The 19,849-nt window shown below is 39.4% G+C and overlaps 2 protein-coding genes across 4 annotated transcripts in view; one reads left to right on the plus strand and one right to left on the minus strand.

The window, feature by feature from the left end:
* LOC109466012 (homer protein homolog 2-like) overlaps positions 1–11,079 on the plus strand; it is a 16,696-nt gene extending 5,617 nt beyond the window's left edge. The window contains exons 3-10 of one of the 2 annotated variants that reach the window (XM_019763531.1): positions 2,034–2,165; positions 3,412–3,690; positions 4,283–4,430; positions 5,125–5,293; positions 5,889–6,045; positions 7,746–7,862; positions 8,157–8,237; positions 9,552–11,079. In XM_019763531.1, coding sequence (XP_019619090.1) covers positions 2,034–2,165; positions 3,412–3,690; positions 4,283–4,430; positions 5,125–5,293; positions 5,889–6,045; positions 7,746–7,862; positions 8,157–8,237; positions 9,552–9,767 — 1,299 coding nt within the window. In that variant the 3' untranslated portion in view covers positions 9,768–11,079. The remainder of the gene's footprint in view (positions 1–2,033; positions 2,166–3,411; positions 3,691–4,282; positions 4,431–5,124; positions 5,294–5,888; positions 6,046–7,745; positions 7,863–8,156; positions 8,238–9,551) is intronic. The other variant, XM_019763532.1, reaches the window with a different exon arrangement.
* A 3,234-nt stretch (positions 11,080–14,313) lies between these two features.
* LOC109466199 (DNA-directed RNA polymerase III subunit RPC7-like) lies at positions 14,314–19,274 on the minus strand. 2 transcript variants are annotated; one of them, XM_019763866.1, is made up of 7 exons: positions 19,070–19,274; positions 18,022–18,151; positions 17,857–17,928; positions 16,712–16,768; positions 16,268–16,356; positions 15,190–15,318; positions 14,314–14,725 (listed from the first exon to the last, which is right to left on the minus strand). In XM_019763866.1, the coding sequence occupies exons 1-7, from the start codon at positions 19,190–19,192 to the stop codon at positions 14,636–14,638; spliced, it is 690 nt and encodes a 229-aa protein (XP_019619425.1). In that variant the 5' UTR covers positions 19,193–19,274; the 3' UTR covers positions 14,314–14,635. The 2 variants fall into 2 exon arrangements, with proteins under 2 accessions (XP_019619425.1, XP_019619427.1); XM_019763868.1 differs by lacking the exon at positions 19,070–19,274 and adding an exon at positions 18,605–18,826.
* Between the last annotated feature and the right edge of the window lie 575 nt (positions 19,275–19,849).

Consider the following 19,849-nt stretch of genomic DNA (forward strand, 5'->3'; position numbering starts at 1 on the left):
GTACTACTACTATATATATATATATATATATATATATATATATATATATATATATAGCCAAGTCATCTACAACTACTGGTTCATGTCATTGTCAGAATCACAGTGTTCCTATGTGTAAGATATTTAGTTCCCCTTTGTTTGGTTTTCCTTTTATGCCCACTATCATGATAATGATCATTCTGGCATACTCATTTTTACCTGAGCAAAGTAAGGACAGTCATGTAAAGTGCCTTTCCCAAGGGCACAAGATTGGTGACTTGGCAGTTTTCGAACCCAGAACCTCTTGGTTCTGAGCTGAATGCTCTGCCATCACACCACACGACCCCAGATATTTCATGGTGGGATGGAGGGTTGAATAAGAATTTTCTATGGCTATTCCCCGGGTTGTGTGTTTTTGGCAAGGTATGCCTGAAGGATCCAGCCAAGCTTGTACATGGTATCATCCATGGAATGATGTACAGCATGTTCTGATTGGTTTCAAACCTAAAAATCAGACAGGCTGTAGTACATCGTTGTACCAGTTGCATCATTCTATCTAATGATAGAATCTGATAGATATTGTTTTGTCATTCATGGGAAACACGCACATGTATGGGTAGAATGTCTGTACATGTGCATGTACACTGTACAAATACAAAAAATAACATAATGAATGCATGCAATCAATCTGCTATCTTAGGTTTATTTCTAAGTTCCTAAACAATCCTAAAATAAAGCTAATGTACATAATATCATCATCGAAGCAATGTTATTCTGATATGCTCCAAACCTAGAAATTCTATTCACTTACCAAGAGTAAAAATCAAGCTGCTCTGTTTTATAATGTCCTTGGTTTTATAGAAAGCATTTATATTCACAAGTATAGTTCATATTGCAGTATTGTAGCAGTCTAAATCTGTGTGCCATTGGATTATCCTTCTGCATGCATAATAAAGTGGCTTCAATGTATTTGATAATCTAGTGGCTCCCTTTCAAAGAAAATCTCTTCATATAAGAGCATTATGTATCAATAATTCAAGACCCCCTTTATTTTGCTGTCTGGGGCAGATGTCACATATTCCCTCCGGAGGAGTAATTGAGAATAAAGTTGAGAAAAAAAATCAATGAATGGGAAGTAAGCCAAGAGGATTGTTAATGTATTGTTCATTTAGGTCTTGCTATAGCCCTTCAGTCTTAAAAGAAGCAAAGAAATAAAGGATGTAGAGGCTGTTGAACCAGAACTTCAATCTGTTACTGTCTAGTGTTCTAGCCAGCGTCCATCTTTCTGTCATTTGACAGAATTTTGCGACTTGTGGCAGACAGAAATTTTGCCCAATCCGTCACCTTTGACCGACAAAAATCGGTGTGATATAGAATATAGAAAGAGATGTCAATAAACCAACCTTAGTCTAGCTGCAAAATTTGTCCCGCAAAATACAGGAAATTTCAGAGGGTCAAGATTTCAAAATCTTCATGCACCTCCCCTAGTATTAATTTTATTACTCCTCGCACCTTCCCACGCTTGACAAGTCATGGTGTCACGTCAAATAAAATGACGGACGGAAAAAAATTTCAGGCTGCCTAGAACACTCAGGCTGTCTATACTGTACTTAACACACAAGTTAGAGTAAAGAGGCAACCTCCTTGGTGAGGCAAAACATCACTGAAAAGTCAACTTGATATGACAGCAGTTCGGCATTCAAGTTGATCTGATTCTTTCAACTGTTGACATGCCAGTCGTTAACTGATATGAATCATAGAAAATCAATAATATTCAGGTCAACATTTATGTCATATATTAAGGTCAACATTCGGAAACATAGACAACCTTGCTACCCTTGGTGTCTTGATCAGTCAGCCAAAGAGTGCATTGATTTTATTTTTCTGAGACAATAACATTAGGAAGGGCATTAAGTGCAACTGCCTCTCACACTACAGTCATAAAGGCATCATCATGTATTTCAGATGTATTGTATCATGCAACCGTTTCTCTGTAGTCAAAACTGAAATACATAAGATGTTACTACAAAAGTTGTTTCCATTCTGTTTTCCAGGCCATTATCAACAGTACCATCACCCCCAACATGACGTACACCAAGACGTCCCAGAAGTTTGTACAGTGGGCAGACATCAGGGCCAACACAGTCTACGGTCTGGGGTTTGCTGAAGAGCCAGAGCTGTCAAAGGTAGTGATCATCCTCTGCAATTAGCCTCAGGTGTTGTGAAAAGTTATGACATGCAAAAAAAGCTGTCAAAGGTTGTGATTTTTACAGAATAAATAATTACAAAGCAACGTGTCAACATTCTGATGCCAATTTTCACCACAATCCTTCAAGCAGATTGACAATCCTGTCATCCTTCTTTGTTTTCTGTTCAGAACCATTTTTTCCTCAAAAGCAGGTGCAGAAGTGGAAACAGTGCTAATGGCATGAGATCACCAGTCATTAGACTAAGTATGCCCTCAGGGAAGACATAGTGGCCGTTTTCCATGGTACACAGTATTTAATGAACCAGTAAGGTTTAACATACTATACCATGCTTTTTGGTGTATCAGTAGAATAGTCATGTTATTTTTTGCTCATCCCGTTTGTGCTACATGTATATCTGCACTATACAAAAGAAAATATTCAAAAAGTGAACAGCCCACTCTATCAGGTCGGGTCCCACAGGGGTTCCCTCTGGGCCCACTGCTGTTTCTACAGTTTTATTCTTCATTATGAACATACTTCCTGCTCTCTGTGGTATCAGTGTCATCAGTATTGGAGTCTGACAACCTACAAGGTGACCTTTATTGGAAACCTGGAAACCTGGTCCCTACGGCCAGACAGTTGAGCCCTGGGATGAAGTGCTTGCCTTTCTCTGTTACATTTGTAAATAGACAGCCTTGCTGGCTGCAAAAATCAGTTATCTTGTACTAAGTTATAGTCCCTAACTAAAATGGGTGGGCCCAGAGAAATTATGAAGGGGTTAATGTTACATTTGTTTCAGATTAACAGATCCAGTACAATTGTATATTCAAGTCAATATATCTTTTGAAAATCTATTATTGTTGCTTTACACTAAATTACAGTGATAGGTACAATGTAGATGACATTTGACCTGTATGGTTCTATTGTGTGTTTCGGAGTCTCACGAATGTTTGTCCACAGTTCCAAACCAAGCAAGGTGGTCTCATCTCAGTGTTCCTTACAGATCTTATTCAAGAAGGAGGTCTCACATCATGTTTCTATACAGTTCCAGGCAGGGAGATGGTCTCTTGAGTTGCTAACCAAGATGAGGTCTACCACTATGTCCCTTTGAGTTAACTTTACAGTCAAGGAAGAGGTCTCAGGCCAAGGTTTTATCACTTCCACCCAGGAGAGAGGTCTCACCTCAATGTTTCTTCCATAGCTCACAACCACAAAAACTTCTCACCTCTGTGTTTCCCATCAGTTTCTAGTCAAGTTCCAGGAAGCCAAAGAGTCAGCCAAGCAAGAGGTTGAGCGCATCCGTGCTAGGAACAGCCCAGGCACGCCTCGATCGTCCAGACAGAGCCTGCAGCAGAGAGACAAGGCTAACGGTGTCTCGCCACCAGTGCAGCATGGCAACACAGTACCAATGGCTCCAGGGACACCAAAAGAGATGCGCAAGGCAAAAGACAAGCAGCAGGATGATGACACACATGTTCAATCAGACGAAATCACTCCAGAGTCCACCAATCAAGAAGAAGAGGTTGATACCAAGATTAAGACCACTATTCTTGAAACTCCTGACGCGCTCACAACAACAACTTCTCTTCTGAGTTAACATAGTGGTTCAACCTTTCTCCAATAATATGACTCTTAGTAGCCTTTTCCTACTACCACAAGTCAACTAAGGTTACCCTGTATATTCATCTGGTCAGAACTAACATGCTTATAACATTGAAGACCAAAGTATTCAACACACAAATTAAGTAGTGTACACAAATATAGTGCAAAAATTGTGAATAAGAAGTTTGACAACTTCAGTGCAACCAGATGAATGAACATCCTGGCCAAAGTGGTAGACTAACATATCTGACTTTCTCTTCTTCTGGACTTTTTAGGTCCTGTTGCAGTTCAATGACTCTGTGCTGGTGTCTGTCCCACTGAAATATAGCCTGATAGATTAACTCTCATGTATCGTGATGGTTCTAACATTTTCTAGTTATGGTGGGTTTTTTATCTTTGTTTCGATCGATACTGCCATATTCATTCTGTTGGTGGTGGTGTGTTGATAGTAACTCCTGTACTTTATTTGTACCTGTCCTACATTTACATGTGAGATTGTTCTCTCATACTAGTTCATCGAGAAGTTCCAGGATGCTAAACAGTCGGCACGTCAGGAGGTGGAGAGAATCCGCGCCCAATCAGGCGGCAGCACGCCGCAGACACCTCACACACCGCAGAAAACACCTACTGTTAACGGAACAGCTACCTCACAGGGCTTAGGTAAGGGATACTTACTTTTACTTACTTTCACGATAGCGATAAAAGGAGCACATTGGCAGAACATACTGCACCTGTGCTAAACCTGTAATCTATTTTGCATAGCACTTCAGCAGAATGTTTCATACGAATGTATATGTTGATGGGGTTAACATCCCATCTGAAGTTTGCAAAGGTTATCTCGGAAAAGATATCATCTGCAACGGGCAACAGTCTGATGCAACATTGACCAAACATACAACGAAAACCGAAAAAAATCAGTATGTTCTGCTAATGTGCTAGTAAAATGAGTTGTACATGTAAAGTGATGCTACATGTTGTAGTGTGTTTAAGGTTAAAACTTTTGATCCAACACAAGGTAGATTTTCTCACCTAGAGCTTTCCAACAGTTACTCTGGTCTTCCCCAGTAGACTGACCCAGTGAGACCTTGTCATGTGGCTTCTCTGAAGTGTGACGTCATCACTGGGTCAAAGGTAGACTGGTAAATGATGTCACACTTAAAAGAAGTCACAAAATTTACCTTGTGTTAGATCAAAAGTTTTAACTTAAAACAGGTAACTACCAACACAGATGAACTTTCATGATATAAAGATGTTCTGCATGTAATGAGGTGGTGTTGTTGCACTATCAACAGAATTATCATAGTAATTTTAATAAAAGGAGTCTTAATTCAAGATGGAGTCTATTTTACCACAGCGGGTACATTTCCCCGGGACCATCGTAGTTCCCAGTCCCTCAACCTGCCTCCAGAGAACCCGGAGTCCTTCCACGACAGAGCAGATGGAAAGAGCGACAACGGGCCGCTGACTGCCGACTCCCAGCTGAAGTATGAGAACGACAGACTCAAGATTGCCCTTGCACAGAGGTACGTGGAAATCACAGTACTGTAATAGTTTTTTTTACACATACACTAAAACCATCACACGCTAGTACTGTGTGCTGGTTCACTGGACCGGTTCCAGACTTAAGGTTCAAGTCCAAAAAACCTGAACGTTGGGAACCAGTTCCAGACTTACCAAAAAAGCAAGATCGTGTCACATTGTCTTTTTTGTTGTAAACCACCTAAAGCTTTCCATAGATCAAAAAATTTGCTCTGCAAAGTTAAGAGAACATTGCCATTGGGCATGTGTCAGCCTCAATAATTATGTGGCCATAGTTTCACCCAGACATGTTGTGTATACAATACATCTTGATACATTGCTTCTAAACCCTGGTAGCACAGTGGGCACTACAAGATGTTTGCCAACATGCAATTTTGTTTAATATGCCATGAGTTTAGGTCCAGACCAGAACCTAAACCTCTTGACTTGAATCCGGACCTGAACCTAAACATGAGTTTATGTACACAGCACTATCACACACACATATGAATAATACTCCACAAACACACCACTTCCTGCTTCTACCATTAAGTCTTTCGAAATTCAGCAGAACTATCTGTCCATCTTGATTTTCCGTAGCTCAGCCAATGCGAAGAAGTGGGAAGTGGAGCTGCAGACCCTGAAGAACAACAACACTCGTCTGACCACGGCCCTGCAGGAGAGCACAGCCAACGTGGAGGAGTGGAAGAAACAGCTCGCTGCCTACAAGGAGGAGAACGACAGCATGAAGAAAAAGGTACCGGCATTCTGTGTGTAGAAAAAAACCTGGTAGAAATGGCAAGGTACATGTATGTAATTTTATTGTGCCATGTGCCTGAATGACATGGGTTTATCCATGTATGAAGTATACTACATGTATTCTGTATTGGTATGGTACATTTCTTATACCTACCTGAAAGCTAGGAGTATGATGCTAATCCAATGACAGTGTATGATTCCTGCAGTTATATTACTGCACTGAGTATAAAAGTACCCTTTTTGTGTGGACATAAAGTTAGATCTGTTTGAAGTGCAGCATATCTATCATCAACCAAGGATTGAGGTGTTCAAAAACTCATTCTTTCCAAGAACTATCGCAGTGTGGAACTCGTTGCCACCAAGTACAGTAGGGGCATCATTATTAGATAGCTTTAAACAATGTTTAGAGTTATATGTAGATGTTCAAGGGTTAGGTGTAACAAGTTGTTGTAATGTAGCCAGCTGCCGCCGTGCCATGTGCCTGTGAAGCTGGTGTGTTACTCCGAAGGGTGGTTATACCGGCTATACAGATACAGATTTACATTTTCATGGGCTCTTTCTTGGATCAACAAACATCCAATGTTCATGCTGACTGATGAGAGTAAGTCAAAAAAGTTTCCCCAATAGCTACAAATGTTCATGCCATCTTGTTAAATGGAAGACAATGTTGTGTATACAGGTACAAATGTATATCCTGATATTACAACATATAATACAAAAAATGTCATTCAACAATTCTAGTGCATTGCCCCCTTGGTATTGTTGTGGGAAAATCTCCATTCCTTGAATATTCAGTGAGCAGCACCTTCATTAATATGCACCATTTCTGTGGGTAGTAGACCATTTTCTTTCCTGAAGTTGTCAACAAAATATCTGCACATTCTGCCACATTCCCTGTCTGGGGTATTTTTGTCTGGATGTGAGTAGACAAGGAGGTCTGAAGGCCTGTAAGTATTATAGATGATTGCTATCAGATTTCAGTATTTTGTTTGCTTGCTTTTCTCATATTTACTGACGTTTAAGATTTATATTCAGCTGTACGTGTGCTAATAGGTCTGTACAACTGTATGTGTATGTTTGTGTCCTCATGGTTAATGTATACTTATATATTGTAAATGGGTTTTCTGAAATCTAGCTGATTTTATCGATAGAAAAGGAAACCAAACAATGAAGGATTGCAAGTGGAAGTAGATTCTAAAAATTTCTCAAATAGAGTGTCTAACTAAATTAGCGCACACAGGTTAATGCTGCTTAGATAATGTTTAAAATTTGACTGTCTGAGGCATGTCTGAGGTTGCTGTAAAAATCCTTGTGTTTAGTATGAACACAAGTGTTTTTTCTAGTAGATTATAAATATAATGTGGAGAAAATTTATAACCATAAATGTGTAGAAAGGTCAAATACTGTCTAGGTAATGATTGGACTGACTGTTGCAATACATAATCACTAGAAAGCTTTAATTTAACAAGTCCTGCAGTTAAATGTGCAAAGATTGGGTGTAACACAGGTTATTTGGTGTCATATAGCTACAACATGTACATGATGTAGCTGCCGCTGCACTGCATTCCTGTGAAGCTGGTGTGTTACGCCAAAGGGCGGTTATACCAGCTATACCGATACAGATACAGATTATTGTATTATAGTCTTGACTACATTGCCATTTGATGTGAGAGTTTGAATTGTTTTTTTCCTGCACAGCTTGTAGCAATGGAGGGGGCCGGTGCTCAGGACCAGCTTGATGTGGTTCTGAGGGAGAAGGCTCAGCTTGCAGAGGAGGTGGAGAGACTTAAGACTGCTGGCCTGAAGAAAGACAAGGTATTTTTTAAATTCCAACATGTAATGCTAATCACAAGACCTGGTAATAGCACACTCAAGTTTTTTCAACTTATTTTTATGCCGCCACCAACACATTTCAACTAGTATCCACTAGCTTTCGTCAGTGACCGAGAGACCAGAGGAGTCTGGTCTCTCAGTCACTGACGAAAGCTAGTGTATCTGAAACATCTGACCGTTTCCAAAATCATATCCAGTTGCTTGAGTAACTGCTTTTTGGCATGTCTGTATAAAACTTGTTACATTCCATTTTTAACCTGTGTTTTTCTTTCTTAGGAATTGGAAAGACTGCAAGAAGAAGTCGAAGCCCTGAAAATGAGAGATGCTAAGAACCAAGGGATCCAGCAAAGACTCACGGTAGGTTAATTCCGTTTTGCCGTGTAGCGTTCAGTGATTTACTGTACACCTCATTCAGTAGACGTATTGATGTGAATGAAATTATAGTAGACATCCTTTTTGGTCGATAGATTATCTTTTTAGCTGTTCTGTCCAAAATAATTGAAAAATCCCCCCATATTGTGATAGACATGATATTCAAGTCACATGGTTTCCATTCTGAATGATTGATTTAGAGAACTACCATCAATCTTGCTCTGGTGTCCAACATCTGTAATTCTAACGGTACAGAAGCTAAGATGTTGCTCTTTGACGCCCCCATGCAGCCTGGGATTGTGGTGCAGGAGTCCCCTGTCGTTGGTGACGTAAGTTGTTCTCTTCCACGAACAACAAGTCATTCCAACATGACCTCACCATACCACCCCTATATATTATATTACTAGTATGTCCCATCCATGAATGTCTAGTCATTACAGCACCCGCTTGTATTCAGCCACCCCCGCAGTATTGGTATCTGCCAACAGAGGCATGGACCTTTTCACGGATACCATTGCATGGTGGGAAATGTCAGGCACTATGGGTAATGCAGGGGACAGACAAAATCATAATGGTGACAACATAAAGCTGACCAGACCCAGTACTTGTGCACTACATACTGTAAATCACTTTATATTCGCGGTACTTTTATATTTGCAGCTTTTGCAATCACTTCTCAACCGCAATTTTATCATTACTGCAAACAAATAATTCGGCAACTTTCTTTCTTCTGCACCTACCGCCACCATGAACGTATAGTTCTGCAAACAAGCCCATTTTTCTCAGACTGTGAAATTATGCTACCGCGAATATAAAGTGATTTACAGTATGCATTGTCATAGGTCAGCCCCTTGCCTTTCCCATAATGTCCCACATATCCCAGAAGGCAATAGGATCCATAAAATGGTCTATATGTATGTCACCCTCTTTTTCCTGTCCTTATGTAGTGACCAGGCTTAGGCTGACCACCGGTTTATTATTTGCTTTCTCACAAACTCCAATGTACTGTGTATATTTAATCTAATACTGATCAATACTCTCTGTCATCATATTGTATAGTAAGGCCTAGGAAAAAAGTGATATGTTTCCAACGTTGTACCATCAGTTTTTCAACATTGACATTGAAAATAGAAGTATGCTCATGAAAGTCTACTTTGTTAAACTGTAAAAGAAAAAAAAATCCCTACCTACCGACCCTAATTTTTTCAGGACTGAAACAGGAAGCACAACATTTTCTCCTAGGCCTAAATGCTGTACTAACAGTTAGTAATAATAATTAGTGTACTGTTGTTCTGACAGACTTGTGAGCAGGACAAGCGTGACCTACAGCAGAGAGTGTCAACCCTGGAGGGCCAGCTGGACACCGTGCTGTGCGACCACAGGCGAGACGCGCAGCGCGTACGCGACCTGGAGGAGCAAATCGGGGACAAGCTGCACGAGCTGACCGTCCTGCACCAGCAGCTGGTCACCGTCACCGCTAGCAACCACAGCGAGGAGACCGAGTTTGACGCCTAGCAACCAAGCAGCAGCAGACACGCCTACCTAAGGCCACACCAAGTCAGTTTTATGGATGACATCCGCGTGCACGCCTGTTTCCAGAACAAAAAAAAAACAAGAAATTTCGCTTCCTTTAACTATAACCAAAGAGTCACGAGAGTGCTGCAAATTGAAAAATTAACGTAAAACCCATAATGTGAAATATGAGCACAAGAAACAGGCAGGATTACAACTGCTGTTCCACTGTTTTGTTGCTGTTTTTAAGACGAATAAAAGCTCTCTCATTCAATTTCCTAATATTTCCCATCCCTTACCATATTTCAAATCTAGACATTTGGTGTTAATTTTTGCCCTTTTTTGTGCTCTCACATTAGATTTAGGGTCTCCAGGGGACGTCATCCATAAAAGTTACATGGTGTGGCCTAATGAGAAACATGGGATAACAGCTTACTTGTGAACATTCACTCATTCAATGTACCTAATGTCAAGTTGGCAACTCAAGTTTGTTCTATCCCACAGCTAACAGCATTGGTTCTTGCCATTTTGTCGAGGAAAGTTGTGGAGCAAATAAACTGCACAATAGGGCTATTGCAGATACAAAATTTAAGTGTAGAGGTAGGGTGGGAAAAGAATATGAAGCAGAAGAGATACCAGTCTAATACTGGTGTATGTAAGTGTCATGAACCATTCTCTGGATTGAAATCTGTGCAAATCCCTGCAGGAAAAAAGACAACATTGAAAGAGTGAACAGCATAACTCTGATACTACTGGTACTACTGTACCACCATTGCCTGTTACCAGGTACATTAAAAGACATTTATTCACACCACCTATTCACCCCCTTATATAGTGCATGGATGACAAAAAAAAAGTATAACCCATATGGAGTGAATACTTAAATGGCCATTTGTAAGAGTTTTTCCAGTAAGTTAAAGCAGTAAGCATGTGGTATAAAGTACCATAATAATTGTGAAAAGTTGAAGACATCAAAGTTTAAAAATTTGTAAAAGTTACATGCAGTACAAGAGTTCCTTAGTAGTGGTAGTAACATAGTTTGAAAACTGATAAAAAAAGTTCTAATAGTTTGATAAAATATAATATTATTAGCCATTAAAGTTTTACTAACAAATCACAAGGGAGCAATGCAAGCACTAAGCTTTATATACATTTGTACTGCCATGAAGTTCCACCACCTAATATTACTTATTTTTAGCTTTGTTTGGTAACATTTTGCTTTTATTGTTTTTTACAAGTTGCATTGTGAAATTGTTATCTATGTTCAGTGTTATTGATAATAATGATGAGTATGTGAACACTGTGTAAATGACTTTATATATTTATATACAATCTAACGTGGAAGTTAGTGGTTATTGTAAGAGATCTGTGGAAGCTTTCAAAGTGTTTTGCCATTTTTTTTGTATGGAATGTTACGACTAACAAAGGACTGATATTGATTTGTATGAAAGCTATCAGATATAAGTTACCCCAATATTGTGCGATGTTTTGGGCCACAATAGCCATATTTTCTGGATGACCCCTACAATCCTTTCATGTGCATGTAATGTGGAAGTGAATATTATACTGTAATAAGAAGACTTGGTGTAAGATTGGGCAGACTACGTTGTACCCATACATGTATTTCACACTCCTGTTTCTTCTGCTTGAGCCAATGAGGATATTATTTGCTGCATTATTGAGTTGATACTTCAGTGAACTGTGTATAGGACACATATTCATTTCCATTGACAGAAACATGTCCCTACAGGCTAGATACATGTATATGTTTGAATGTAGTACATTTTACCTTGGTGGAACACTTTGGAATTTTTACGAATGTGGTGTACATGTATGTCCCCAGTGAAATGGGGTCAACAAATTGTAAACTAATCTACTGGGCTGCAGGTTTAGTTTTTGCTCCCATCTCTTCCCATCAGACATTATAAAGATCTATTATAGACTTTAGAGTCTAGTCTTCTGCTTCTGACCCTTACTAGACTGTGCATCAAAAAAGCATGAGCATCGTCAGTGTATAATGTACATGTATATATGGCTAGAACTGATCCCATGAACAAAATTGTAAAATTCCCATTGTGCAGAGGCCAGTAGTATAATTGTGCCTTGTGGGAACTGTGCAAGGAACTATGTAACTTACCTCCCCAGCAATGCATCAATATTTACATGTACAAATGTACAAGTAATAAGTCATCAATTAATAAGCTGCCTCTCAGTTCCAAGTACACATGTGCATGCATGATTCCTTATCAATGGTCTATGGTTAAAGTTTAATATCCCTTACTTGTAAACAGGTCTTTGTGTAAACATGTTTGCAACATTTCCACTTGGATATTTACTTTTGAGAGGCCTTGAGCTCCGACCTTACCCACAATCCCCAGCAGTGCTGGAACTGTGTAATGACTTCCGTGTAGACTATCAGGATCCATCAGTGAAACCACTTTCAACCTGTAGGTTCAAAGGCTTCCATCAGAAGATGCCAAATTTCAGTTCTAAAGAATTGTGTCTTTACAAATTAAGAAGCTGTGGGCTTCCTAAGAATCATCACAAAATACTATTACCTGTCTTCTACTAATTGTAAGTACCAGTGAAGTGTGATGCAGTTTGAACTTCTTGATGACACCGCAAGGACAGACCTTATTTTATTATTGTTTTCAAGTGGAATATTGGAAAAAAATAGAAGAATTAATTTGAGGTTGGCAGATATTTTTGATTTCTTTTTAATTTATCAAATGAAACATTTGGCCATATCATCTAGTTTCAATGTATGCTGTTTAACAAGTTGGAGACTTAATTTGCAGTAACATCTCATCCCTAGAGATATTCTGTTTTAACTGAGTTTTTTATGTTAACATTGAAGTTTATTCTTCTTGTATTGAGTTTTGTCTGGTGATGTAACAAAAATGATTAACACTGATTTGATTTTGTCTCTGTCCAATTATGTGTCTGTCTCATGAATTATGTCCCAGCGGTTTTTGGTGCACAAGGTTCATTGATGTATAATATATAAATATATATCATTATACAATCACAACATATTACCCAAAAATTAGCATTCTGAGTAACATTGTACTGTAAAAGTACAGTAACATATAATAGAAGTGTTATATGGATTATTTCTCCTAACATGCAAAAACGTAAACTCCCAAAGTGAAAAAAATGTTATGGAATTATCAGTACAACAAAAAGTGTGGAGGATGAAAACGATAATCCACCATCATGTACGGTATACTAACAATAACAACATTGTTAAAAGGTTTTGGATGTTAATAAAGTGCATGTGGTGGACATACAGGACAGTTTAGAAATTAAATGGAAAACTGCAGACTTTCTTCACCTTTACATGTACCAAATCAGATATAATTTGTTTTTTCAAATGCCAAAAGCTAAAATTTTGTGACTTTTCCTGTTGTTTTAGAATTGGATTTGAAATTAACCTCACACCAATCAAAAAACTATTGTCTGATGAAAAAAAAAAATCATGCAAGCAAGACTTGTGTTGTCCAAGATGTGTTATATTGTGTTGAACAACATTATCAGTAGGTGTGGGTCTGCAACCATTCCATGTACCAGTATATGTAACTATTAAAACTGCTGTAAAATCTAGCTCTTGCAAAATGTGTGTGTGGAAACAGCCATATTGTGTCATGATGCACAGCCTCTTTCATATAAAACATAGATTCACACCAAATGGTAGTAAAAGGGCTGATGTATTATTTCTCAAAAACTGAAAGTAAAAAAAGTCTCCTATGACTTCAGAAACAGGGTACAAGAACATATGCTAACATATTATACTTACTAAACTTCTGTTCAATTCAAACAAATATAAAAACACAACTGCACACGTGTCTTGTTTGTGAGTGGTGTCAATTACTTTCAAACACCATGAATGTATGTACAAGTACAGAAAAAGAATAGTCTTCAATCTACAACATAGCATTTCTTGATACTGGAAAATAAAGAATCAACTGTTCAAAGGGATTTTGCCAAGTTTAAATTGTTGGTGTCCTTGCACCAAAACTTTGTGTAGCTGTAGCCAATATTCTTATCTGTAGCAATGGGGAGACATACTTAAGCAGACTGCAATGGCTTATGGAAGTCTGGGACAGCTCATAATCATTGGAATAGGCTTTCAGCACCAAGGACAGCATGGGTACTCCAGACCAATTTTAGCAATGGCTATACTGAAGCGCCGCCTAGTGACGGTTGATGGTACTGCAGTTGCCATAACATGTACATGTTGATCAAGAGTTGATCTTAAACCGCGGCCGAAACTATAAAAGGGGTTCTCTCATTGGCTGAAGGCTCAGTGCGGGTTTTTTTAGAACTGGTCTTAGAACAGCGTTCAGTACGGCTCCTACATTATCGTGTCTAACTGGTTACTGCATGACTTATTTCGCTCAGATTTTGTCAGGGAGGCATCTGAAGTGTTAGTGATCACATAAACATCAAGAGATTTCAATGTCATGGAAATATATTTGAAAAACATGCCAATATACACAGTTCATACTGTTTCAACCGCTAGGAGCTAGCGGAATCCCGCGGTTTAAGACTTCACTGATCTTTCTTTCACACTCACATATCGTTTTGAACTTCTCACAAAAATCTGTCCACCAGGAATCTTCATCCTCAGTCCCTGAACTTGATGCAAACTCAAAATTGTTGTAAAATGTAATAAATATTGACAACCGACGTCAAATCTGACACCACTGCTGTATCATTCAGCACTGTACTCTTCAGCTCGGTGTCATTCAAGAACAGTCACAATATTACATGCCTATGACACTCCCTTGAGCACAGAATGGTACAGTCCAATCACTTTATACTGGTCCAGAGCAGGCTGTTCTATTGCTCCAAATGAGGGGGGAGTGTTGCTAATATACTGGCCCATCTTCCAAAGCATCATCGTCAGCATCTAGGTAGTCCTCTCCATTGTCAAAGTATGACAAGGCATAGTCGGTCCCCTGCGAGTATATAAAAACAGGATACTGTCACAATTCTTTGTCATATATCATTATTAAATTTAAAGACCATATGACACCAATAACACTAAAATACATTTGTACAACAGTTCCTGAAATCAGTCTAATATGATAGGTATTATTTGATGCACAAAGGTGTTTGAACCAAAACTACACTCTTCGAGTGTTGAGGAACATCGAATCTTGCAAATAATTCTTCCAGTTCTTGATTTCTGCCACCAGTTAATGACATCACGGTGAAAATAATGGCCAATTCTGAACTTGGCACCACACCTCGTGAAACACGTTTATTTGAGAAGCAAATAAAAGCAAACATTAATAACTTACAAATGTATGTACTGTTTGTATTGTATCACAATTTCTCATTATGATGATATATAGATAATACTACATTTGTATAACAATTAACTGGAAGAAATAAAAGCATGAGGAAGACTTCCCCTTACCTCCTCTATGTCCTCATCATCATAGAACTCCTCCTCTTCCTCCTCCTCCCCCTCAGCCTCCTTCTTCTTCTTCTCCTCCTCATCTTCATCATCATCCTCATCCCCCTCCTCCTCAGCCTGCAGGATTCGCTGTGGAACATAAGACCACACCAATTTAATTTCTTGGTTAACGGATTCGCCCGCTTCATTTTTTTCTGATTTGCAAATAAAAATAAAAATTCAGAATCAACTGCAAAATGCTCATATTTTGCTCTGAACAGTTGAAAACAGTCCTTTTCATTCTAGTTGTTACAGTTATTCCATCTTTCAATGCAGTGGTATCATTAAAAGTTCAAAATTCATTGTTTAAATTTTGAACCAGCCTGGTGTGTTGACTTCATGGGTCCTAATGTACCATTTGGGCCATAATAGAATGCCTAGGCCTGTTTTTATTTTTATTTTTTTCGCCCGCCCGCTCCATTATTTTTCTGGAAAAATCCGTTAACCAAGAAATAAAATTGGTGTGGCCTAAGGTATAGCAATGTTCATAAACCATTATACATTTGATCTGTAAGAAAGGGCCATTGGGCAACAAGTAGTATTCCGGCCATTAGTAGCATTGCAAGTAAGTGGTCCATGCAGTGCTCTAATCAGCCTTAAATTTTTTCCTGTCATCCCATCTTGATTTAAAGTAACATCATGTTGAGCTCCAAAGAAACAATCCAATGGGGATCTAGGGGCTATTTCTTGCATTTGGAGGGGCAAATTTTGCTGTCAGACTAAGCTTAGTTTTAAGACATCTTTTTCCACATTTTTGCAACGTTTTTGTCCATCAAAGATGACAGATTGGGCAAAATTTTTGTCTGTCACAAGCAGCAAAATTCTGTCAAATGACAGAAAGACAGACGCTGGCTAGAACACTGGGTCAATGTATTAGGATTAGGGTGAGAAAAAAGTTTGTAGCATTGAATTTCTCTGTATTCTTGCTTTTCACAATACATCATGTATTTCTTTCTGGAAGTCAAATTATTGTGAGAAGCAACTTGTAATTACAAGATGGCTAAAATGTTTACGGTTTATGTACATGTATGACAAGTACCTTTAACTTGTTCTCTGCCTCCTTTGTGTCACCTTTTTGTCCTTTAGCCTTCAGCTTGGTCCCTGCCAATGACGGTTTTACTGAAAGCTCTGAAATGAGAATCACAGAATTAGTGATGACTGTCGGGATCTTATGACATTATGTCTGACACAAGAGAAAACAACATTGCCTAGGCCGAGCAATTATGTACTAGGCTATTTAAATACATTCTCCAGCCAGTATGTTGTAGTTTACAGCTGTGAATTACATGTATCATCACTTTTGATACTCAATGTCCTGAGGAGTTCTGTATGTTGCACAGTATAGGTATCAAAGCATTACATGTACATTATCATAGATGTACAATGCAAAAGATAACTATACAGTAATAAATTGGTTCAAAATGTACTTAGGAGTCATTTGTGAAATGTATAAGAATATGACAAAATGTTCCATGCCACTTACTTAATCTCTTGGGTTTCTTTTCTCTTATTCTCAGCTCCTTGGGAAAAGTGTTCCAATCTGAACAAAAGGTTAAAAAGACAATTGTTACTCATAATGAGAATTCCTACTGTCAAGCTTATATAAAGCAATGAATACAAAGTACATGGATCTGAGCAAAAGCTGATAAATTCCATTAAAGGCATCCAGTGCGATTTCTGGGCATTAAAACTGGTTTTTCAAAATAAAAATTCTAGTCACCTAGTTACATGGTATGATTGAACAACACCATCCTAGCCCATATCAACCTTCGTTGAGCAAAAAAGCGATGTCGTTGAGCGGTGAGAACTCGCTGAAATCTGCACGCTTTCCCGGCCCGGCTTTGGAAGGCAGCCATTTTTCAAATCTGCCGACCGCGCGCGATGCCTACCGATGATCCCCGAACACTTCCGGAGATTGTCACGTGATCCTCGGTGACCTTTCTGACACAGCTGTCAATCGGCTTATCAGAGATCACACGCACGTTCATTATTCTCCGTCGCACTTTCCAGAACTTTTTTTGCGCTCGCAGTTCGTTTCGTTTTTTTTTATACGTGACAATGGCAGGTCGTCCCCGGCGAGCAACGAAAGAGAAAGCCATCGAGAGGTTTCGCATGTTGTCGGACGATGACGAAAACGGTTACTGGGGGCGATATTGCCTGATTTTTGGGGATGCACCCCTAAAATAGAGGACACTAGTTTCTGCGCTGTTTTAAACGCGTAAAGTATGAAATTCTGATGCAGATGTGCTAAAGTGAGGTAGTATGTGTCAATACCAAACAGATTTCCTTTTTCAGAATATTTCCAGTTTTAATGCAAAAAAATCGCACAGGATGCCTTTAAGTCTCAAATCTGTGCCCTGCACATGAATTGTCAACTAATAGCATTCTATTTTTATAACTGTCCATGTCAAACTTTTGGGATATTGAGAGATTCTTGTCACAGTTAGAGGTTAAAAAAACACCTTCCCACTTTTCTTGGGCTGCACAAAGCCAATACAGTAGTGAACTGATAGTGATGTGCCATCTCTCTCATACGTGCTGAGTGCTAAGCAGTAGGTCTTTGGTATGACCTGAAGTTTGCAACTAGTGATCTCCCAAATGCTTTATCTAACACCAGTTGTTACTCACTTGGTGTCCAGCCCAGGCCCTGCCCTTTGTTCTGTCCATTCAGCTGGTACTTGTCTGAGTACCGTTCAATATCTGCAATACAGACAGAAATCTCTTTATGCTCTTCACTTTGATACAACATGAAGTGCAAAGGTAAACATTATGAAATCTGGGCTGTTAATGTACCTTTCTTGGTACTCTGAGGTTTGATGAAGTACGGAGACTCCCTCATGGATCCACGGAACTCCTGTTTGAGTGCCAACAGGTAGTTAGCCTCCTCTCCTTCCTGTAGGGGGACAGGCTTGAACTCCAGGGGCTGGGAAAATACAACATTACCTTCATTTGTGGGGTTGTGTGGCTTAACAGCAAAGCATTCAGCTCAGGACCAACGCAAGGGGTCCCAGGTTCAAATCCTGCCAAGTTACCAACCTTATGCCTTGGGAAAGGCACTTTACACGACATAAATCAAGTATGTGTAGAAACCTCCTGTAGTTGCCAATCTTCATATTATTACACGCCACACGGGTTTATCTGGTATTTTGGGGTCCATGGACTAAGCAAGAAGGTGTAGAGAAAGAAGAAATTGTAAAAGTTGGCACCTGGAAGAACTTACAACTTTCGGTATAAACATACACGGTTACTACACCCCCATAGGAAGTATACCAATCGCTGTTGGTCGCAGTTTTTAGTTCTTATACAGACAACAAACAGTGCATACACAAAACCCACTACTACTGGTAGTAGAGTCTTTCAGAACTAGTGAACATACTGGATAGATGGGCGGCGGCTGTAGGGTGGGAGGGGGGAGACCCTCTCCTCTACCAAACCCTAACGCGCCGGGGTCGAACGACAGTCCACGGTGGCTCCCTCTGCCCCGACCTCGCCCCGCCATCCCGGTTTACAGATTTCCAGTTAAAACCAGATCATGAAAGGTTTGTGATCGCAAAATGCAGCCCAGCAAAGTTTGTAAACATTGGGTCGCCCGTCATCTGTTACTGGGCGCAGCCATTTTGGATCACGAATGATGGGAATGGAATAGTCCATTTTCTTGCAGGATCCCACAGACTAGTACCGTAAATAGAAATTTGCACACATTACATTGTATCAAACTTTTGCTACCTGTTTTTCAACAAGAAAGTTTGAAATTGCTGCAAGGCAAATTTAAGAACTTAGCGCAAAGCCATGACACCGAATGAATATTTATCAAAATCCCTACAAAAACTTTCAGACTTACTGGATACAGGGGCGGAGGCTCATCCTTGCTTTGCGGCAGTTCCTTTCTATTTTGGAACCCCAAAGTCTCAATATCAAACGACAGTGGCTTTCCTCTGCCTCTTCCACGTCCCCTGCCCCCCATTTCCTGACTTTCACCGCTCTTTTGGGACCAAGTTCAGAGGCGACCAACTGTGTCCGCTTGTCGCATCTGCACCGACTCGGAAAAATGTTTCCATCCAGAAACGACCTTTGATATGTAATGGTTCAACCTGTCGTCCAATCAGCTACGCCCTGATCTGATAGTATTAGTTATTTTTATGATGGTCGTTGGGTAATCTTTATGTCTGAAAAACGGCACAGTTCAGCTGAAAGAGACATCCCAAAAGGTTAACGATGATATCATTCATCACAAATTGATGAATACATAAGTTTTAAGTGGTTTACCTTTGAAAAGTTCATTTCACGCGCGTCGACGTCGTTTCTGGCGAAATTATTTTTATTCGTCCTTCCACATCACGTAGGGACGTTAGACTGTTGACTCACCAATCTAGGCAAGGTAAAGCTGTTTTGTAGCATTCATTGCTGTATGATACGTGTATTGGTAAAACTAGGTCTTTGCATTAGAAGAATTCCAATTCTGGCACCACACGCGTTAGGTTGAAGTTTTGTTAGCTTCAGCCCGCTCCTCAAGATCCACCACCCCATGTAAAACTTCACTTTACATATGTTGTTGATGATTATTAGACATTCATGTATTATATTGGTTTGTCAAACAGTATCATATTATTTGCAAATATAC

This window comes from Branchiostoma belcheri, unplaced genomic scaffold (assembly GCF_001625305.1).
Source record: "Branchiostoma belcheri isolate BF01 breed outbred unplaced genomic scaffold, Haploidv18h27 scaffold16, whole genome shotgun sequence".
In the NCBI taxonomy this organism is placed as follows: domain Eukaryota; kingdom Metazoa; phylum Chordata; class Leptocardii; order Amphioxiformes; family Branchiostomatidae; genus Branchiostoma; species Branchiostoma belcheri.